This window comes from Nematolebias whitei, chromosome 15 (assembly GCF_014905685.2).
Source record: "Nematolebias whitei isolate Nwh7 chromosome 15, NemWhi1, whole genome shotgun sequence".
Classification (NCBI taxonomy): Eukaryota; Metazoa; Chordata; class Actinopteri; order Cyprinodontiformes; family Rivulidae; genus Nematolebias; species Nematolebias whitei.
In genome coordinates this window covers 21102858-21126341 of record NC_056512.1, presented here as the reverse complement: position 1 = coordinate 21126341, position 23484 = coordinate 21102858, and the positions used below count along the sequence as shown (strand labels likewise).

General features: G+C 41.1%; 2 protein-coding genes across 2 annotated transcripts in view; both read right to left on the bottom strand.

Moving 5' to 3' along the window:
* The window catches only part of rnf216 (ring finger protein 216), a 33406-nt gene extending 31399 nt beyond the window's left edge, over window positions 1-2007 (bottom strand). Inside the window, 2 exon segments of the mRNA XM_037689458.1 lie at window positions 992-1128; window positions 1894-2007. Of these exon segments, the coding sequence (XP_037545386.1) occupies window positions 992-1058 (67 nt within the window). The 5' untranslated portion in view covers window positions 1059-1128; window positions 1894-2007.
* A 5868-nt stretch (window positions 2008-7875) lies between these two features.
* Window positions 7876-23484, bottom strand: part of smurf1 (SMAD specific E3 ubiquitin protein ligase 1) — a gene marked incomplete in the record, with an annotated part of 45082 nt that continues 29473 nt past the window's right edge. The window contains 14 exon segments of the mRNA XM_037688869.1: window positions 7876-8720; window positions 8794-8869; window positions 12987-13188; window positions 14752-14872; window positions 14983-15120; window positions 16116-16294; window positions 16374-16488; window positions 17037-17140; window positions 17389-17608; window positions 19845-19991; window positions 20148-20232; window positions 20316-20527; window positions 20680-20752; window positions 21712-21777. Coding sequence (XP_037544797.1) covers window positions 8621-8720; window positions 8794-8869; window positions 12987-13188; window positions 14752-14872; window positions 14983-15120; window positions 16116-16294; window positions 16374-16488; window positions 17037-17140; window positions 17389-17608; window positions 19845-19991; window positions 20148-20232; window positions 20316-20527; window positions 20680-20752; window positions 21712-21777 — 1838 coding nt within the window.

Sequence of the window (23484 nt, the reverse complement as noted above, 5' to 3'; positions counted from 1 at the left end):
ATATCTATATATGTGTATGTATGTGGACATACATATATGTATGTATGTATGTGTGTATGTATGCATATACACATTAGTCTTTGTTTTTGTTAGAGCTGTGTGTACATGCCCAGAGTTTATTATCTTGACAAACCTACAATTTTTTATTTTTTAAGTGTTTTTAAAAATACTCTGTTGTTAGTTTTTAAAGAAAAATTATTTGAGTAATTCTCAAAACTGTGTTCCTGTAGTTATTTCTGTTGTAAAACTACTAGTTTATACCTTTTACAAATAAAAGTTTGTAACTATTTACTGTTTTCTTTTATTGACTTTATTCTATATTTACTTATATTACTATTACTTATAATATTTACTTTATTCTTTTATCACTTTGATAAAGAGATTAATCTTAATGAGTCTTTTGGGAGAGGGGAGTAGCGAGGGATTGGGAGGTCTCAGATTGGCTAGGAAGTAAGAACGGGGGTCTTTAAGGAAAATAGGTTGGGAATCACTGGATTATTTAATGACAGTCTGTCAGTGTCATTCAGGACACAACAAAATAAAAGAACAAAGACGGAGCAACTAGACTTCTGTTCTGTAGCTGAACACGTGTGAAGCTTAAAGATTTAAACCAAACAAAGTTGGTATCAATATTATCAACATTTGTTTCGATTCACATACGCCTACCTCAGATAAAAACGACATGGTCATTCAGAGTGAGGTCACTTTGATAAACATAGTACAAAAAAAGGGCTGGGCCAGATTAGAAAAATATCACATTCATTACCTTCAGACTGTCATGATGTAATCCACATGACCGCAGGTCCCATTTGGGGGAGAAAAAAAAAACCTAAACAGATTTGGGCCACTTTTGCCTGCAGTTTGTAGTAAGTAGTAGTTTGGGCTACCAGCAAACACAAGTCATCATGAAGCCCAAGTAACTCTCGTTAAATATGGTTGGTTAAATAGTGTGAACGCAGTGTTTGCAGTAGGTGCTGTGAATGTGCCTCACCTTGGCTTCTGTGGACATTGAAGCTTGCCAGGAGAATAACATCGTCCTCGTTGTTTCCATCTGCCATCGTGAAACTACATTTACCAACTTCCTGAGATCAGCCCACAGAACCAGATTCAAAGCTCGAACAGCAGCATCTGGTCCAGAAAGAAACACACACAGATTAGAGCTCCCAGAACTTGACATAACAGAATATCAACATAGGGTACTTTCCTCCAGAGATAACCTGATAATAGCTCCAAATCAATGCTACCATGTCAATGCGAGTTCACGCAAACTAAAATACTGACTCCGGAATTCCCACAGGATTTGCCAAGCGGTTTCATTTTTTAGCATGCTGCAACATTTACAGAAAACAACTATTTCATGAACTCAACTGAAAGATTAGCAAATAAACAAAGAGCTTAAGAAACAGAAAGCTCGAAGTAGATGGTGGAGTTAAAAATCACTCGCTACTAATCATTTTGCTAGTTAATTTCAAAGTTGATTTGATGTATTTGCGCGACTAAAGTATATCTAAAATGTCCTCGGTGGCATTACCCGCTAGTGTAGTTAAGCCTAATCATTAGATCAAAGATGGGATGTTTACTATCATTAAGCTCGCTAACACTTGGGAGAAGCTGACAGTTGCCATATTTTGCCACAAAGATCTGCGTTGCTTTAGTCACCTTGACATTAGAGCTAAAATGTAAGAGAATAAAGTTAAATACGGTGGAGTTTAAAAACAAACACGCCAGAGCACTAATCGATCATTTCCGTTCGCTCGTTAGCATGACTGGCTAGCTAGTGGGATAACTAGTTAGCCGACTTGTCCAGTTTTTAATCATAACACTCCTCCTTCAAATCAGTCGAACTAGGTGTGGAATGTTTGCCTAAAATCAAGAAAACAAATGTAAAAATACCACAGTGTCGTCGTACGGCGCCCTGAAGTCCGCCTTCCTGATACAGTGTCAAGCCAAACGAAAGAAACTGCCAAAACAAGAACAAGAAGCGTCTCGCGCAAGATGCTTTTCGTCATTCACGAATGAGGGATTCTGGGAAATGTAGTCTTAGGGTTAGCAGCTATGAACGTCTCCAACAACAGCCCCGAAATCACTTAAAAATATAAAACAGTTGAAAGATAAACTTTTAAAACAACTAATCATTTAGTTTTATAAGCACATTATTATTTTAAAGTCAACTTGTAGTAAAAAATCATGGATCTTTTAAAACAGGTTTTCAAATTGGGGTCCCAGGACCCCCCAGGCCAGGGGTCCATGAGTTGGAGCCTGGAGGAGCATGTAAAAAAATAAAAGTGCATAAATCCATATAAGAATACATATAAGAACCAACACCTCAGTAAAACAAACATACTTAACCAAACGCAGAATATATACACACACACACACACACACACACACACACACACACACACACATATATATATATATATAAAATTTCACGGCACTTTGTGGATAAAATGGCAGTACGTAAATTGTTTTAAGGATGAAATTTGTGAGGGAGTCCCTGAGAATTTTTTCTACCCAGACCCCCACACAATTTGAGAACCCTTGTATTAAAATAGTTTTACAGAGCGTCTGCTGCAGCCAGGATATGAACAGAAAATCTTTATTAATAGGATATATCTAGCCTGCAAAGCTCTCAACAGCCTAGCTCCATCTTATATTACAAATCTTATTGTTCCATATTTTCCCAACAGAGCACTTCACTCTCAAGACTGCAGGCTTACTTGCCGTTCCTAGAGTAGAAGAAAGATCTTTCAGTTATCAGGCTCCTCTCTTGTGGAACCAACTTCCAGTTCCTGTCCATAAGGCTGACACATTGTCCAGTTTTAAGACTGGGATTAAGACTTTCCTTTTTGATAAATCCTATAGTTAGGGTTGCTTGTTATGCTGCTATAGGCTTAGACTACTGGAGGACAAATTGACCTCATTTCCTTAAATGATAACAACGAAGTCCATGCTCAATAATCCAGGTATACAATCCAACATTTTTCAGTCAGGTCATCTGGACAGTTTCTTTTTTTGTGCTGAAACGTTTTACCTTCGATCCAGATGGCTTCATCAGTCAAGGAAACACACAACAAAACTGATTCTTCCCCCAACAGCTTACTCCAAAGTGGAACAAACCAGTTATGTTGGTGCTAAGATGGTGTCTTTGGCACGCCCCCTCCTCCATTGCTGGCCCTCTACCTTGTTGAAAGTCACGTCAAACTGGTTGAAACAACAACCAGGTTGAGTAGTATGTTAAAGCCCTAGTCCTGTTTAGATGTGAGCTTTCAGAAATTAAGCGGGCAGAGCATTTAACGGGTTCCTTAAATGACATTACAGTTTCTACCTTAGCATGTGATAACCTGCTATTGTGTATCCGTTTCTCTCAAACCCAGCCGGTCGAAGCAGATGGCCGCTTGTCCTGAGTCTGGTTCTACTAAAGGTTTCTTCCTCATGAGGGAGTTTTTTCTTTCCACTGTCGCCTTCATGCTTGCTCAAGATGAGAGTCTGCGATGAAGTTAAACTCAGAGCAGTCTGCTCCTCAGATAAATGTTAAATTATTATTTATATATATAAATGTTTCTGTTCAGTACCCTGAGATGACTTCTGTTGTGACTTGGTGCTTTATAAACTTGTATAGATACAATTATAATCTGTTCAAATTAAAATACTTGAGACACAATGAAATACCTTTTTTCCCCCTCTATTGTATTCATGAAACTTTGCTAAGAATGCTTAAACATTTTTCTGTAAAAATAAATACATGACTTGCAAAACCACTTTTCCAAAATAACTATAAATCTCCAACTATATAAGAAAAGATTAAAAACAAGTAATCAAAATAAAAAGACATATTTGTTGTTTTTTTCTAATAAGCTTTTCCACTAAATGTTTTTTACTGTTTTAAGTATTCAATATAAATTTAACTTATTGTAGCTGGTGAAGATTCTCAGTCATCCAGGACATGATGAATTCAAAAGGCGTTCAATACAAAAACAACTGCACTTTATTTGTAACAGAAGACGTTTCGCTCCTCATCCGAGGAGCTTTCTCAATTCAAAGAGCAGAGAGTGAGAGATTCAGGTTATAAAGCTGAGTGAGATAAGACACACACACATTATATGTAGATTGGCAATTCACACCTAAACACCTTAACAGTAGGGGCCCCCCAAAAGTCTTTGTTCCTGTAATTCACAGACGAGGCCCCTCTGTTCCCATCAGGTGTGAAAACTGGCTGGGAATCTGTTTTAAAGTTGCATTATAGGTTTTTGAAAGTGGAAATCTGAGGCCTCCTCCTCTGTTGAGACGGCTTTTCTCTTTTTACATAAATTGCTTCCTTCACCCCCCTCTCAAACCATCTGTGTTCTCGGTCCAAAATGTGCACATTTTGGTCCTCAAAAGAGTGTCCCTTATCTGTGAGGTGGAGGTGAACAGCTGAATCTTGTTCTGAGGAGGTGGCTCTCCTGTGTTGAGTCATGCGTCTGTGAAGAGGCTGTTTAGTTTCTCCAATGTAGAGGTCTGGACAGTCCTCGCTGCACTGGATCACATACACTACACCACTCTGTTTGTGTATGGGTGTTTTGTCTTTAGGGTGGACCAGCCTCTGTCTGAGAGTCCTGCTGGGTTTGAAATGTACTGGGATGTTGTGTTTGATGAAAATCCTTCTGAATTTCTCTGATACTCCAGCAACATAAGGGATGACAATGTTTTTATGTCTGCTGTTCTCCTTTTTCTGTTTATTGGTGTTTTGTAGATTGCCTCCCTGACTTGACAAAAGCCCAGTTAGGATATCCACATGTTTGAAGAGCTTCTTGAATGTGTTTCTGTTCCTTTTCCTTCCCTTCTGTCTTCGTGGGGACGCGTTCGGCCCGATGTTGTAAAGTTCTGATGACAGAGAGTTTGTGTTCCAGTGGATGGTGGGAGTCAAACAGAAGATACTGGTCTGTGTGGGTTGGTTTTCTGTACACTTCAATGTTGAGGCTGTCCTCTCTCTCCATCTGAAAAGTAAGTTTCTTAAATAACAGCAAATATCTGTTTTCTCATCACAAACCATCAGTCAAGATCAGGAGGTTGTTGCCAACGCTAATTTTCAGGACCAGTGGGTTAGAAACTTGTCTAACAGGACCTTGACACAACCTGAGAAAGACGTGTTGGCAAAAGGACTAAACTTTGCCATCTCCCCACAAGAAATACCTGTTGTGGAACTAATCACGGCCACTGAATCCGCGATTAGGAACAACAACTTGATGGAAACAGAGACAGAACAACTCAGAATGAAAATATCAGCAACCATCTCCAGTGCCAAACTGCCTCCTTCAAACCTCACACCACAGGAAAGGAAAGCTGTAACATCACTCAGCCAGGACCAAAACATCACCATTTTACCAGCTGATAAAGGAAGATGCACAGTAGTCCTCAACACTTCTGATTACCAGGAAAAAATAACTACACTACTGAGCGACAGTAACACCTATGAGACCCTGAGGAGGGACCCAACCAGCACCTATAAAAAGAAAGTCACAGATTACCTACAAAAACTTGAAAAGGAGAAAACAATCAATCAATCGTTGTATTATAGATTGTACCCAGGGGAAGCCACTCCCTGTCTTTATGGACAAAAATCCACAAAGAAGGAACACCACTCAGACCCATCGTCAGCAGCATGAACTCAGTGACATACAATATTGCTAAACATCTGGCTGGTATTTTAGCTCCTCTTGTTGGAAACACACCTCGTCACTCCATTGATTTTGCTAACAAAGTTCAAGATTTGAAACTAACCCCAGGAGAAACCTTTGTATCGCATGATGTGACTTCTCTTTTCACATGCATACCCATCTCTGAAGCAGTAGAAACCGTCAGAAAACAACTTCTACAAGACAAGGACTTAATCAACAGGACCAACTTCACCCCGGACCAGATCTGCACCCTGTTGGACCTCTGCCTCTCCACCACTTATTTCAAGTTCAATGACAGTTTTTACAGACAGATGCACGGCTGTGCCATGGGATCTCTAGTGTCACCCATTGTTGCCAATCTCTACATGGAGGAAGTGGAACAGAGAGCCCTTAACTCCTTTGAGGGAACAACGCCAAGCCATTGGTTCTGTTATGTGGATGACACCTGGGTCAAAATCCAAGCCAAGGAAATAGAAGCGTTCACCAGACACATTAACTCGGTCGATAACAACATCAAGTTCACCAGAGAGGATGCAAACGACAACAAGCTGGCTTTTTTGGACTGTTTGGTTAAGATGGAGAGAGAGGACAGCCTCAACATTGAAGTGTACAGAAAACCAACCCACACAGACCAGTATCTTCTGTTTGACTCCCACCATCCACTGGAACACAAACTCTGTCATCAGAACTTTACAACATCGGGCCGAACGCGTCCCCACGAAGACAGAAGGGAAGGAAAAGGAACAGAAACACATTCAAGATGCTCTTCAAACATGTGGATATCCTAACTGGGCTTTTGTCAAGTCAGCGAGGAAATCTACAAAACACACCAATAAACAGAAAAAGGAGAACAGCAGACGTAAAAACATTGTCATCCCTTATGTTGCTGGAGTATCAGAGAAATTCAGAAGGATCTTCAACAAACACAAGATTCCAGTACATTTCAAACCCAGCAGGACTCTCAGACAGAGGCTGGTCCACCCTAAGGACAAGACACCCATACACAAACAGAGTGGTGTAGTGTATGCGGTCCAGTGCAGCGAGGACTGTCCAGACCTCTACATTGGAGAAACTAAACAGCCTCTTCACAGACGCATGACTCAACACAGGAGAGCCACCTCCTCTGGACAAAATTCCGCAGTTCACCTCCACCTCACAGATAAGGGACACTCTTTTGAGGACCAAAATGTGCACATTTTGGACCGAGAACACAGATGGTTTGAGAGGGGGGTGAAGGAAGCGATTTATGTAAAAGAAAAACCATCTCGAGGAGGAGGCCTCAGATTTCCTCTTTCTAAAACATATAATGCAACTTTAAAACAGATTCCCAGCCGGTTTTCACACCTGATGGAAACAGAGGGGCCTCAACTGTGAATTAGAGTAACAAAGATACTGTTAAGGTGTTTAGGTGTGAATTGTCAATCTACATATACAGTATGTGTGTGTGTGTGTCTTATGTGTGTGTGTGTTATCTCACTCAGCCTTATAACCTGTATCTCTCACTCTCTGCTCTTTGAATTGAGAAAGCTCCTCGGATGAGGAGCGAAACGTCTTCTGTTACAAATAAAGTCCAGTTGTTTTTGTATTGAACGCCTTTTGAACTTATTGTAGCTTGATTATTTTACCAAAGAAACAATAAGCCACACAACACAAGGGTACTTTCAATTTAATTTCTTTTTAATATAATCTTATTTACATCGTATTTTCTCATAAATGTTTAGTACATTGTAAGTTACAATACTTTTGCATCCATTACACAGTGAAATTAGACGATAGAAAACGCAGATTGAAATAATACTGCTTAACAGTCTTCAATCTACACCTTTTTTTCTGTTTCGTGCTCATCACAGGTTGATTTCATTCTCTGCTATGGAGCTTTCATGACTGAAGAGATTCATTCATGGTGGTTTTAAGGATGAGGACTACTTTTTTCTAACATTCAGGCTATAGTGAGGGTAAAAAAACGACACATCATGAATAAAATGATGGTAATTTGATGCAACATGTAGAGATTTTAATATACTTTGCACAGATGAATTCCTAAAACTGGCTTCTTCATTTCATCTTGAAGCTTATTGTATTTTTTTAAATCTGATACATACCTTTGGGCATCTTTATAACTTCAAATGAGTTTGACTTTAAAAATAGAGCTAAAAATAATCCTTTACACTTCAATTATTGTAACCCAGCACTGTGAAACACATCAACAGTAACATGAATGTTAAGAGTAACAAAATTCAATAAAAACCCACTTTGTGGATTACTTGCATTGCATGAAAATAGACCCTTCAGCTCTGGTAGATTAAGAGATTAGTGATGGCTCACTGTAGAGCGAATAGCAGCTTGGTCAGTAATCACTTAGTAATAAATAATAAAATATCCGAGTGGATCCAAGTGGTCGCAGGTATAAACATGAGACAAAAACAGAGGCTCATTTTATCTTTTTGTTTTTAAACAGTATAACTGAGTGCCATGCCTGGCACACACAAACATGCACACTCACACACACATTCTTACTCTCCCACATGCACGCGCGCACACGACAGTGGTTAAATGTGAAGCATGAATCGAGCCGATCGATCAGCTCGTCAGGGAGAGCGACCCGCCTCTGTTCGCAGGCTCTTACGTGATTGGCTGATGCTGACTGGAGTCTGGGCCGACATTCTTCAGAATGACATCATAGCTTGTTAAAACCGAAGGATAAAAACGCTTCTTCAAAACATTGGAAAAAAGTTGAAAATACTTCTTTCTTTCCACCTCCTCCTGCAGCGCCTCCTCTGTTAGCCTCTAACAGTTCGGCGGTTCAGAAGTGGCAAAGAGTCGGTATGTTCATGTGGCGCGTGGCTGCGCTGCACACGCCGTGTATACTCTGAAGGTCCGTGTGCGCGTCTGTAAAAATGTTGCAGTTTGTGTGCAAGTGCAAGCGAGTGTAACTGTGTGTTGACTTGGCGGTGGACTCGTCACTCCACAGCAAAGCCGCAGGTCTCCTCCACGGCCGTCAGCAGTTTTTCATAAAGTTTCTCATAAGACTCGTAGGGAGGGACGTCTATCCTGTTGAAACTGGACACGAGAGAAAAGTGTTAGTCCCCTTCAGAGACAAACGTGAGACAAACCTGCATCCGCGTGTCCTTACCAGGTGTGAGCCTTGGGCAGGTTGTCCGTGTTGGCGTCTATCAGGTGGATGGTGAAGAGCCTTGGTCCTGCAGAACCTGTAGAGCCTTACACACATACATTCTAGTTATCACTGCTCTACTTTGGGGAACCGTCAGTCAATAAACTGGAAAAGCTCCAATTAAATCTACAAGTAGACCAGATGGTTTAATTTACTTCAAACAATATTTGACAGCTGTAAACTATAATTCTGACATTTGAAGGAATAGATTGGATTTCTTGGAAGTATGGCTCAGTGGAGTTGTCAGTAGTAAATATCCTACCTGCAGAACTCTGTTAAGAGTGTTAATGTTTTAAATATCAAGCAGATGTTTTCACAGGGGAGTCGAGCTAATGGCTAGTCTGAACAAGTTTTTGTTTCCCCCCGAGCGAGGTACTAACAGAGCTGGGCCGGCCGACATGTGAAAATACAACCTGCGGTGCCACGGCTCAGAAATGTGATGAACTGATGACATTGTGCGATCACCCGCATGGGGGATTAAACAACAATTAACAGATTTATTGTCTCCTGTCACAAAGAGTGAATATTGTGGACATGATAGCTTGAACAACAAAAAAGATACTGACTTCTATTTTAGTGTGGCTACATCTAGGCGTAAGAAAGGTTCCTTTCAATTATTGGGTTGTCACGTCAAAATCCAACATGTCTGCTGCCATGTATGTATGAAAACCTTGTGAGTTGGATAACAAACAACATGTTGACTTCTAGTTTGGTGTGTGGCTATATCTAGGTGTAAGAAAAGTTATTTTGAAAACTGGATTGCTGGGTTAAAATCCAAGATGGCCGATAATAAATGCCTTTCGGTGTCGTGAGAATGATTTCTTGAAAACTAAGTGAGATTCTGGCTTCCATTTTGGAGTATGGCTGCATTTAGGCATAAGAAAGGTCACCATCAAAAACCGGGTTGTCACTTTAAAATCCAGTTCAGAAAAACTCTCATCTCAAAAGCTACAAACATTCACTAATCAAATCCCTCAGCGACGAGAGGATCGCACACTGAGGACCGCTCCAGTGAGTTCATTCATTAATTTCTGTAAATGAGGAGGATGTCCGACACAGAGTTAACGCACCGCGCTCCGCTTCAACCCAGCTGAGTTCTGCTCCACGCTTCTTTGGGTTCTGCTCTGCACCGCTTCATTTCTGAAAGCTCACATCTAAACAGGACGTGGTGGCTTCATCTGTGATTTATGAACGGCCAGAGAAAGGAGAACGAGGAAGGCAGACTGGTATGTCCGGCCATTTAGCTAAACTGTTTACTGTATTTTTCACTGTATAAGTCGAAGATTTTTACATAATTTACATGCCCTGAGACTTCTACGCCGAAGCAACATATTTATGAATTTTTTCCCATACTTATAAAACAAGTTTTGGCTGAGATATGACTGTTATCATTCATTCTGACTGAAAATACTGAACACTACCATTTTCAGCAGCTAGATGGCAGCAGAGTAGTATGGCATGCCGTTGTATCATGTAATAGGTAAAAATGGCTATTAATGACACAATCAGCTTGCCACAGCCTCCCACCTTCGTCCAGCTCGCCCGGAGCAACCGTCAAATCAGCTTCATTTCGCTGCGCCGCACCGGCGAAATGCAGTTAATTTCACCAATGAAGTGCATTTATTATTCAACAGAGAAACACCTTTACTATAAAGTCGAGCAAACAAATAATTGTTTTTAAGTGTTAATTCTGTTAAATTCTTGTTAAAGTCCTCCTGTGCAGGCTCCCACGGCCACCATTCGGCAGACAATTAATTTTTGGCACAACACCTGCCCATATTTCTGGGTTGTCAGCGATGATGCATAATAGATGGGACGTATTTATGGATTTTTCCACTTTACTAGTCATATTTGGACTGACGCGACTTATAGGGTGGTACGACTTTACGGAGGAAAATACGGTAAATACGGTCAAAGATCTAGCGTTCTTTGAAGAAATGCTCACCCACCATCTTACAGGTCAGATGGTCAACCTTAGTAAACGTTATGTTTGATCTCGTGATATTTCAAAAGATCTGTGAGCGCAGAGTAGAGTTGCATTCGGGCCCAGAAAATCTGATCCGACCTGGCCCCAGCCCGCGGTCATAATTTCCAAACCCCATCCGACCCGACGAATTAACAGTAATTACAGGTCCGAACCCGGATTAAACCCAGACATTTTTAATTAGTTATTAACGGTCAGGGACGCACAGCTGAATAAAAGATGCAGAAGATTTGGAGCTAAGAGGGGTTTGTACTTTCATGGCCATAAAAAGCATTTTTAAACCCCGTTTCTGCTGCATTCTTCTGAATTACTGAGACACGAGGACAGCTTTGACACGCGTCTGCTTTATGATCTCACCTGTTTGATTTGTTTGATTCTCACCTCTTTCAAGGCCGGTCAGCTCGTGGTGAAACGGCCATGTGTGGCTGGTGAAAGTATGGCAGGCCATGTTATCATATAACTGGATCGCGACTGATCCTGACCTAATTAAAAGACCGAGACCGGCCCGCCCATTAATCACATTATAACGACCAAGCCTGGCCCTAATCCGGGTCGGTCCGAGACGGGTTTCGGATTAGAAACGACAGCTCTAGTGCAGAGTATGCGTTGAGACTGAATCTCACGTTAAACTTTAGGTAAATATTTGTAAATCTGAGTAAGTTGTAATAATTTTTCTGTTGGCAAATGTCTATTAGCTATGGGGACCATCTCAAATTGAGTTGACTTCAATGATCCTTTCCTGAAAGTTGTTCCAGAGTATGAGTTGAAGATGACTCTCGGCTACTACCACACCAGCTTTTAGCTCAATATTTGTCAAAGTGCCTGAGTTTTTGGTGTAAATTTCTGTGGTGAGTTCTCTGAAATGTTATTTATATCAAAACATTTTCTCTGAAGACCAGTTATCCTACAGTTTATTACCAGCAGTGATTTATATAAAGCTTGTGTTGCAAAATGAAACGTGCTAAGTGTGACCAGCCAGAAAAACAACCCCTGGTGCAAAGACTAAAACAGTGTAAAACTAAAGTATTTATTGAGGTTTAAGCAAATGCTGTATTGCTGATTTTACTATGCTGATATTCCAGGTTACATTTAATATAGTCCATTTTACATCAAGCGCTTCAGATGTTGGTAACAAACTGTCTCCAGAGTAAATAGTGATGGACTAAAAAAATGGCATTTACATAAAGAGTATATAAAGTTTTTTTTTTTTAATTTATTTAAATAATTATTTTGTTTTAGAAAACATCTACTTTGGATTTGGCCCAGATAAGATTACTGCTTAAAGAAAGCCAAATTATTTCTTTGCATGGCTTAAACTTTTCAAGGAAACTAGAAAAATCAACGGGAGCATCTAAACTTCTGTCATGCTCTGTGTCTTGTGTCATTCATTTAGTTTTCCGTCATTTTGTTTGACTTGTTTTAGCTTTCAGCTCCTACTCATCGTCTCTCCGCAGGTGTGATTTCTCCCTCATCCGTTTCCATTTAAAGCCTGTGCCGTTTTTCTCCCTTGTGTTCGTGTGTTTTGCTTCACGAGCCGTTCTAGTTTGTACCCTTTCAAATCTACTAGTGCTTTTTACCCTCGTGAACATTTTTACTGCCACATCAGCATTTTGTTTTTTCTTGTTTAATAAATTAGCTTATTTTACTTTCGAGTTGCTCTAAGTTTTGTTTCTGCTTTCCAGTAAACAAGATAACTTCTGTTAAAAAACAAAGACTATGATAGTGTTTAGAAAAAGCAACAACGAGTGTCTAACATTGTCACGTTCTTCTGTAACATAGCTGAACGTTTTGGTCACCATCTCCTCTTCTGAGTGTCAAAAAGTGTGATTTGCAGAATATTTATTAATATCATTGGTAAGTAACCTGGAAATTAAATGGTATTACTTCATATTTAGCTTTTTGACATTTGTGCCAAGGTTTTTTTAATAGGTAGCATAAATATCTGAGTACTGGTTGTCAAACAAAGTTAATTTAAAGAGATTACCAACAGCTTAGAAATCCATTCTGCTTGTTTTGTAGAGTTCAAGTCAACATTTAAAGAACATTCAGGCCTTCTCAAAACATTTCCACAAGAATAAGACTCATTTGTATGTAAAGAAATAAAACCATCGTTGCTGTCATAAACTAATATTATTTTTAATAATCTGAGTGGAGTCAGTGCATGACCCACCCTGCAGAGCTTTGAACCCCTGTAGTGGGACCCGGGTGGAGCCTGTGACAAACTGCAGGAGGCGCCCTCTCCTCTCCTCGCTGAAGTCCTCCACCGCCTGCCAGAACCACCGAACCACGTTGCTTTCACTTGTGCAGTGTTTCAGGCGGGTGTTGGCCTTCCAGTCCGCAAGGTCTATCTTTCCAAGCCCACCAATGATCAGCTGGAGACGTTAAGATGGAGAAAACATTAGGATGTAAAGGTGACCCAACCAAAACATGAATTAAAACTTCCTAATAATGCTTAAAGCAGCTGACAAGAATGGAGGGATCCAAGTTTTTACAAGCACTGAATTAGGTGTTTACATACAGTATTAAATATATTTACATTCTTTTGGTAATCCTTTTATTTTGTTCACTTACAACCTGGAATTTATAATTTGATTATAGACTAAAAATGTTGAAAAAAATACAGTGGTGCTTGAAAGTTTGCGAACTCTTTGGATCACAATATCGGATGACTTCTCTCAATAAATAAATTACCAAGTATAATATTTCCGTCTCATTTGTTGATCTAATTTTAGGAATTGTGTGAAAAACTGATGATGCTTTGTTATATTTATGCAGAAGTATAATTTTTTTTACAGGGTTCACAAACTTTCAAACACTGTTCTTTAGATTATTAAAGTTAAAACGGGAAATAACTTATTTTAGATAACTCCAAAAAGTGGTGTGCATAATGCATACCAGGGCTTTTCAAAGGGCGGCCCTGGGGCCACAAGAGATACGAGCATCTCTACAGATGAGCTGTCCAGCTCCACCAGGGTCATCTTTAGCCGCTTTACCATTGATAATACGTGCGACTCCACTCGGTTCTCGTCTTATCGGTTCTTCTCAGGTGGAGGTGATTTGCCATTTTGACTTGTTTCCCAGCTCTGTGGGCGGGATCGTAACAGATCATTGTGTTCGAGCCACTCGGCCCGTTGTCGTCTTTAATCGCCCTAGAATCTCACTTCAGTTTCTTTAGCTTATCCCGGCACTGCTTATAAGTCCAGGTGTAGCCATGCTGTGCCATCATCTCTGATTAAATGCACTCATTTGTTGTGGAGCCGTCCGGCAACACGAGGAGAAAGGGAAGGTTCAGTTTAATGTTTTGCTGGGCGGGTCATCCAGTGACGTAGCTCTGCTGGTCAATCAACAGCTGCTATCTGTCTACGTTAAAAATCGGCCCCTCAGAGCAGTCTGCTTTGAACCTCAAACAAGGTGGCCCCATAAACTGGTCTGAGTGGAGGTGGGTATCGGCAGTGGGCAGGCACTAAACTGGTGCGGTGTGGAACAGATGAGTCGTGGCTCACTTCAGGGTCATGTACTCTTCACACTGGAGTCCGATGACGGTCACATTTAAATCATGTGAACAATCGCACATAAAACTGGAACTGAGCATTAAGAGCTGCGGTGTGAATGAGCTGCTGTCTGAACCCAGAGGTGGGTCTTATTTTACTAATGATGTCACTTCTAAGATGATGGTTGGGGCTTTAAAGCAGAGTGAATACTCACACATGCACAACTTTACAATTTCACTTTTTTTTTAATAACTAAGTTTATTTCCTCTTTTATCCTTGTCCAGGGAATATTTTGTAGATCACAAAAAAAATCATTTTAAATTCAGGTTGTATTGCAATGAAATAGAAAGAATATTAAAGGGTGATTAACTGCAATTTTCTGTATTTAAGCTTTTTTTTTTTTTACTTAAATACCAATTAATTATCTGAAAATGAAACGTTTACCTCAAGCTCTTTGTGGTCAAAAGGTTTGAGGAGGTGCTGCGGGATCAGCTCACTGAAACCTTTTTGTAGAGCCAGAAACTGGGCTTCAATTCCCCGCATGAACCTCCAGTTCACATAGAGTCTGCAACACGTCGTAAACATCAGAAAAATTAATACACCAAATTAAACGGACACGCTTTTATCTGGGGGAAGTGTTCAACAACTACAAGAACTACGGAGAGCCGTTGATACCTGACGTATTCCTTCTTGTTCTCCTCCGTGACTGAGATATTTCTGCCGTTAGGTTTCAGTTCGTGTTGTGAGAACTTCCCAAAGGCGTTGTGCTCCACGCAAAACGTGTGATCCAGGACCGAAGTGATGTCGTTTTCTCTACACAAAGACAGTAAAGTTAGCAAAACTGAGCAGAAGTCAAAAGAGAAGTACAGTAGTCCCTCGATACTCCGCGGTTCGACATTGGATACAAATTTGTACAGGACACGTGATTGTCATCGTTAGTGTTACTCACGTGACTGGGACAGTACTGGATACTGTACAGTAAAAAGTACAGTACTGTACAGTACAGTAAAAAGTTAAGGAAAAAATAAAATACTTCGGACAGGCGCCGCCATTTTGTAGTTTTTCTTTCAGTAAGCCTCCACTGTATTCCCAATCATAATTACCACATTTCCCAGAAGGCAACAGGGCCCTGTCTAGAAGCCCCGTTTCCTTCTGCTGAAAATAACAGAGGTAAAGTTTTGATCGGATCGGTGCCCATCGGATGAAGAGACGCTGCACTGAACCCATCAAACTGGACCTGAATTGGATCAGAACCTGACCTACAGACCCATTAGTGAACCTTGAGAGCTGGTAGCTGGTCCACGTGGACTTCTAAGCGCGAACGTGTGCCGAAGGTCCGGACCCATTTTCGTTGCCCATTGGGACTTTTTTCATCCAGACTTGGACTCAATCCACCACATACGGTCCCACGCCAGCCAACAGAAGATCTGCCCTCCCCCCAAATGTGCTTCGAAGCTCAAGAGCTGCACTGAACCAGAACCAGACCTGCAGACTCAGCAGTGAACCCAAGAGCTCTGGGGACACACCTGTAAGTAAAATTTAGTAGCTACATGTACAATACTGTACATATGTTGTTAAAATGATGTAGGTTTAAGAGTTTAGAACATTGCAAGAGTGTGGGAAGAGCTTCTAAAGCCTTAACATATATAAATACTGAAATAAACTACTACTATTACTTCCCTACTTCGCAATTTTTCACTTATTGCAGGGAGAGGGGGGTTGGAAACCGAACCTCCGCAATAAACAAGGAACTACTGTACTCAAATTAAACAGTAAGTGCTTCAGATAGATGATCCGATTATCCTCACAATATCCAGATGAGGCTCTTGTGCAGCTCGGGGTCCGTGGTCTCCAGGTCGTTGAGCTGGATGGGTTTGCCGAGCAGCTGCTTGTAGAAGGGCAGAGTGAAGCTCCCATTGATGTAGTGACTGTGGAAGACCGCCAGGCCCATGACTCGACCCACGAAGTGGAAATATGACAGGTGGTCCTTAAAGAGGAAGTGTGAGAGACGAGTCAGACAACCGGATTACTCCATCGTACGTGAATGAAACAATGAAAACCCTCACAGGATTGATGGAAGAGTCGGGGTTGATCTGTAGCGTGTAGATGTTGTCCGTGGAGTACTGGAACAGGCCGTAGTACGGGTTCAACATTTCATGGCACAGAAGGTACAACCACTCCCTAAACACAAGCATCGTCAACAATTACACACAAGTCACCAGCTTTAACGCACTGAACGCAAGACACTTAGATTTTGCTGTTATATTTACAAACTTAAATAAACATAAGAATTAAAAAAGAAAAAAATACAAACCATTTAAAATAACTTAAAAATTACTGTAGTTGTAAATAAGTAAGTCATTCCCAAGAATCAAGATGCATGTTTGACACTGGTTAATATGGACAAAATGTCCAATTATTATTATATTTTTACTTTATTTAATTGTCGTTACAAAACACTTGCAACGGTCATTTAACACACAACACAAAAGAAAACAAAAAGCCGAGATTAGATAATAGAAGTAGAAAATGAATGGTTATTATGTGCTGCTACAGGAACTCTGTATGCAGCGCAACATATCCAAATATAAACTGAAATGATAAATATTTGCATCATTCTTCCCAGTCAAACATGTACCAGTTTTTATTTTACTTCTACTGCGATTTATTTTCTGTGGACTTGGTCCACTTTGAGAGAGACGACTCATCAGGCATGTAAAATAAATCACCTGGCCACCCCTCCATAATCCAGACCCTCCTCTCCTCTGAACTTCACCATCAGCCGCTTCTTCAGGTCTTTGGGCCTCATCTTCATTATCTGTCGATACGACTCCTATAAACACAGACATTAAACTGCTCAAACACAACAATAATATTAAAGGCTTTTCCTCGAAGGAATCCAAAACATGAACTTTTTATAATTAATGTTTGAACATATTTTCCCCAATCCTTTAATAGACCATCGTTTTACATTTCCGACAGTGAGTTGGACTGTAGGGGATGTAAAAGTTGAGAGGTCTGCCTCATTAGGACATCCTCCCTCCACATGTAGGTGTTGTTCTCTCCCCCCGTCCCCCTTACCTCAAAGATCTCCTCGCGGGACACCTCTATACGACAGTGTCCAGCTTGAGGCTGCTGCAGCGATAGCTCGTGGCGGAGCAGCTTCAACTTATGCACCAAGTCTCTCTCATAGCGCACCGCCAAATCTCCATCTCCACCGTTCACTCCTCCGACTCCCCCCTCTTCAACCCCCACTTCCATCTGAGGGGGCTGGGAGGTTTCTTTTACTTGAGATTGCTGGCTGGAAGGTGAAAAGAAAGTAGAGGAGGAGGAGACAAGAAGGAACATGATGAGATGGAGGAATGTCAGGAGGGAAGAGAGGATTAAACTCTGTGAAGCTTCACCTCCCATAAACACACACTTCTGTAAATCACACCCCTATGAAGTGTTAACTAAGGCCCTATTTACACAGACACGGTGGGGGGAAACACGTTTTTTTTGTATGTTAATTCAAGGAAAAGATCCACGTTGACACAGACAGATTTTGTGTTTACATGCACCAGCAGGAATCCCCGCCCCCGCAAATCCACTGTAGTTTTCATGCCGGGTCATTAGTTGGCGCTGTGAATTTTGTACATTCACCTAATGCACAGGCGGGCTGACTTGGATCGCTCCCTTGGATCGCTCCCTGTAAGGACTTTCCTCTAGACTGAAATCTCAGCTATCAACAACTTAACAACAAGTTTTCATTAGGAATGGGTGATATATACAGTAGAAACGATAGAAATTTAGCCTGCGATAGAGATGTCTTCTACCGGCTAACCATAGTAATGCTGTGTCTGAAGTAAAATCAGAGTTGTCAGATTTAATTCTTTTTTTTTGTTGTCGTTGTTGAAAACTGTGCGAAAGACTCATTTTGTGTCAGCTCTCCTTAAAGCAGAAGGAGTCGTCCACTAGAGGGTTGGAGGGTGAAGTGTTTCAGTGTAAAATGCTGCTCTGTTGCTGTTCATTTCTTACGACATATTCTTTTGTTTAAAACATGTGGCTAAAACTACATTTGATATCTTTTGCACTGATTTGCACTACAAGAAAGAAGCCTAATACTTGATTTGTTTATTATTTAATAACTCTCTGGACCTAGTAGTGGAATTTTCTTAATTCAAAAAATATGATGGCAAAAGGACACCCTATGCTTTTTTAAAATTCCTATTGCAAGTTTTATACCAAAAACATATTGTGATATATATCGTTTTCTCCACCCTTCACAATACATATAGCGATATAAATTTTATGCCATATCGTACATTCCTAGTTTTCATTCATTCAACCTTTATTTAGACAGGTGAATCCCACTGAGCCTCGGGGACTCATTTACAAGAGACCTGATTAAGTTAAAGTTGGATTTTGGATAAGAGTCGACAGAATTGACGCCAAGCGTGACCGCTTCATCCAACAGCTCCACACCGGTCGCTGAGCGGACCAGAACAGACGAGGATAATGTCAAGACTTTCTACTCCGTGATAATCAGTAGCTGGTTTACAGCAGGTAAATCAACGTTCTTAATATTTGCTTGTGTTTGCTTCGATTACACAACAACTGAGTTTTTATTTAAATTTTTCCTGAGAGAAGAAGCTGTCCTCCCACCAGAGGTGGACCGGTTCTGAACGAGTCTCGACCCAGGTTTGGTGCCGGAGGACGTGGAAGAGAGAGATGTTGGATGAACGATTTATTTTAAAATCCCCCCAATTCTTTTTTCCAATCCACTGAATGTTTTAAGCTGCATTAAGCAAAGAAGTGACAGCCTGAACGAGCCAGATGAACAACATGGGACCAGTATATCCAGGATGACAACAGAGGAAGAGTCCAGTTCATTAATGTAGTTACAGTTCGGTTAACATGTTTTTAATAGTGTGTTCAGTTTAATCATCAGTGTTTGTGTGACATACAGTTTGTGGTGTTGAATAAATAAATAAAAATTAAACCTGATGTCTTCATTTTCAACTTTAGCAACATGCAACATGTTTCGTATAATTTAAATCACATAACTTGAATTACATAATGTCCAGATAGCTTCATTTAGCTCGGATAACTTCATTACATCTCCCACGCTAACATAAATACTGTTTACTATTGTTAAACTGTTATTATTTAGCACATTTAGTATGTTAGTGCAGTGTGACACATGAAATATCCGCCTGCCTTGTTCAATAAACAGCGATATTAGAACTGGATCTGACTGGAGTCTCTTCCAACACAGATGTCGGTCACAGCAGCTACATTCTGGTGTAGATTAATTAAATACGAGATTAAAAATATATTTCAGCAGTCGTAGCTCAGAAAAGCAGTATGTTGGACTCCGCCGCCATTGTTGCAGATAGCTGATGAGTGTTAGCAGGCCATGTTCAGATTCAGACCGTTTTATTATTTATTACAACAAATTAGATTAACAAGCGAATAATCCTGAAACTTCTTGTTAAGTAAACACTAAAAAAGTGAGCACCGAGCCTTCCGTTTGAGACAAACAAACATTTCAGGACCTGATAATGGTGTGAAGACGTGGATCTGTGAACTGTGTGGTTCTGTTGTTGTGGTCCACAAAGTAGATGCGTCCGGACACAGTGCTTCGGACCTCCCAGCCCACGGGTAATGGACCGAGTTCCTCACAGCTCCTACTTGCCAGGTCCCTGTAGCAGAAATAGGAACAACTGTCAGTCGCTGACAATTATTTTTTGTTCACTGTGTTTTTTATGTGATGTTAACACAAAAAATGTGGGCGGATCTCATCTATATTCAGGTTCTGTTGGACCAGAACCAAGCAAGGAAACGCGGTGAAATCTTACCGAGGTATCCGAGGGTCGTGCCAGGTGCTGACCCCTGTCTGTGTGTGAAGGAAGTACACCTGGCCCTGAACGGTGGTTCGCTGCTCTGTTTGGGAAAAAAACAACAACAAACATTATAAACTGTTCGTATTTGTTTCGGATCGGTTACATTTAACGTTCTGAACTGACCGTATCCCTCCGGAAGGTCAGGCGGCTGATGTCCGTGGGGTCTGTTCTGAGGGGTGTGGCCGTGACCTCTGGAGTCCTGCCCTCTGATTCGCTGCGACTGAAGACGGTTCTCCTGACCCGGGGAGTCCAGCCGGCAGTTCCCGCCTCCCGCAGCACCAGTGGGGTCAGAGTAGGGCAGCGGTTCCTCACTGAAACACCCCTCAAACACAGGCCTGGGTTGGAAGGAGAAAAAAATGAGTCAGCTTTTTTTAAAAAGTAACTTTTTTAATTAGAGGGATCAATAAATAAATGATGGTGAGGGAACTCAGTATCATTTTAAAATGAAGTTGGCATTATCTACAGAACAACGAGGCGACAAACTCACGCATCGTTTTCCAACAATCCTCTGCAGTCTACAACGGTGCCACCGCCGATCCGATCTCGCGTCTGTAGACTCACTGGAAACAAGAAGGGCGTGAAGGTCAAAGAGCTGACAGCGTGACGGAGAAGCAAGTGACAGATCGAACAGTGACAATACATTTTTATGCACAAAAGTGAAACTGGTTCTTAAAGAATTTAGCTCTTATTTCACCGGCACTGACGTGTTCGTTTTAGGAGTCACCTGTTGAACTTTATGTTAAGCACAGACGACTTGCAACATCTGAGCTATGATGAGGAGCTCGCCTTCCTTCAAACGGTTTCAGTGTCAAAAAACGTTTCAAAAACATACAAAAGACAAGTTTTGGATTGTCGAAGAACAGGATGTTTCAGGTAATGCTTCCACTCTACATACCTGTCAGAAACTTTGTGTGTGTGTGTGGGGGGGGGGGGTAACAGACTGTTACAAACATCCTGACAAGACCCACTTGACCGTTGGCTTAGCTTATAATAAATAAACGTTTGGAAAGAAGCTGTCGCCTCTCAACGAGGTCACGTCTCAACCTTTCTGGGTGGAGTTTGCATGTTCTCTCCGTGCATGCGTGAGTTTTCTCCAGGTTTCCTCCCACAGAACAAAAACATGCATGATAGACTGATTGGTAACTCTAAATTGTCTCTAGGTGTGAGTGAGAGAGTGAATGGTTGTTTGTCTCTACGTGTCCATGTGACTGATGACCTGTCCAGGGTGTTCCCCGTCTCCATCACAGAGACTGGTGGAAAAAGACCCTAAAGACCCGCAAACGAGAAGCGGCTAAAGAAAACTGATGGATGGTTTTGGAAGAACATTTCATGATACAGCGAAGGCAGGCGCAGCCTTTACAGCAAGTACAAGTCAAAGGATTCCATTTGGAAAGGTTGGGAACAGCTGGAAAAGTACTTATAAATTTTATTACTCAGTCAAATGATTACTCAACAGAATGTGTGATTAATAAACTATATGATAGTTGTAGCCTAAACACATGTTCGTGTTCATCCTTACCTACAATCTGCCCCCTCACTGCATCACTGTCAGAAGGGTTCAGCTTACACAGATCTAGACGCTGGTCTGGAAGAGAAAATGAAAATATATTTGTTTAAAACGACTGTGTTAAATGAAGACCTACATAAAACACACACACACACACATATGCATACATACATACACATACAGTGACGAAAATAAGTATTTGAACACCCTGCAACTTGCAAGTTTTCCCATTTAGAAATCATGGAGGGGTCTGAAATCTTCATCTTAGGTGCATGTCCACTGTAAGAGACATAATCTAAAAAATAAAAATCCGGAAATCACAATGTATGATTTTTTAATAATGTATTTGTGTGTTACTGCTGCAAATAAGTATTTGAAGTTTTGAACACCTGTGAAAATCAATGTTAATATTTGGTACAGTAGTCTTTGTTTGCAGTTACAGAGGTCCAATGTTTCCTGTAGTTTTTCACCAGGTTCACTGCAGCAGAGAGTTTGGCCCATTCCTCCACACAGATCTTCTCTAGATCAGCCAGGTTTCTGGGCTGTCACTGAGAAACATGGAGTTTGAGCTCCCTCCAAAGATTATCTATAGGGTTTAGGTCTGGAGACTGGCTAGGCCTCTCCAGAACCTCGATATGCTTCCTACGGAGCCACTCCTTGGTTCTCCTGGCTGTGTGATTCGGGTCATTGTCATATTGGAAGACCCAGCCACGACCCATCTTCAATGTTCTGAGGGAAGGAGGTTGTTCCCCAAAATCTCTCACTACATGGCCCCGGTCATCCTCTCCTTAATACGGTGCAGTCGTCCTGTACACATGTGCAGAAAAACTCCCTCAAAGCATGATGCTTCCACCCCCATGCTTCACAGTAGGGATGGTGTTTTTGGGATGGTACTCATCATTTTTCTTCCTCCAAACACGGCGAGTGGAATTAAGATCAAAAAGTTCTATTTTGGTCTCATCTGACCACATAACTTTCTCCCATGACTCCTCTGGATCATCCAAAAGGTCATGGTCAAACTTAAGACGGGCCTGGACGTGTGCTGATTTAAGCAGGGGAACCTTCGTACCATGCATGATGTTAAACTATGACGTCTTAGTGTATTACCCACAGTAACCTTGGAAACAGTGGTGCCAGCTCTCTTCAGGTCATTGACCAGCTCCTCCCGTGTAGTTCTGGGCTGATTCCTCACCTTTCTTAGGATCATTGATACTCAACGAGGTGAGATCTTGCATGGAGCCCCAGTTCGAGGGAGATTGACAGTCATGTTCAGCTTCTTCCATTTTCTAGTAACTGCTTCAACAGTTGATCTTTTTTCACCAAGATGCTTGGCAATTGCCCCGTAGCCCGTTCCAGCATTGTGGATGTCTACAATTGTGTCTCTGGTGTCTTTGGACAGCTCTTTGGTCTTAGCCATGTTAGTAGTTGGAGTCTTACTGATTGTGTGGGGTGGACCGGTGTCTTTATGCAGCTACCGACCTCAAACAGGTGCTTCTAATTGAGAATAATAAGTGGAGTGGAGGTGGACTTTTCAGAGGCGGACTAACAGGTCTTTGAGGGCCAGAAATGATTGGCAGGTGTTCAAATACTTATTTACAGCAGTAACACACTAATAATTTATTAAAAAAATCATACATTATGATTTCTGGATTTTTTTTTTTTAGATTATGTCTCTCACAGTGGACATGCACCTAAGATGAAAATTTCAGACGCCTCCATGGGAAGGGAGTGGGAGAACTTGCAAAGTCGCAGGGTGTTCAAATACTTATTTTCTTCACTGTATAT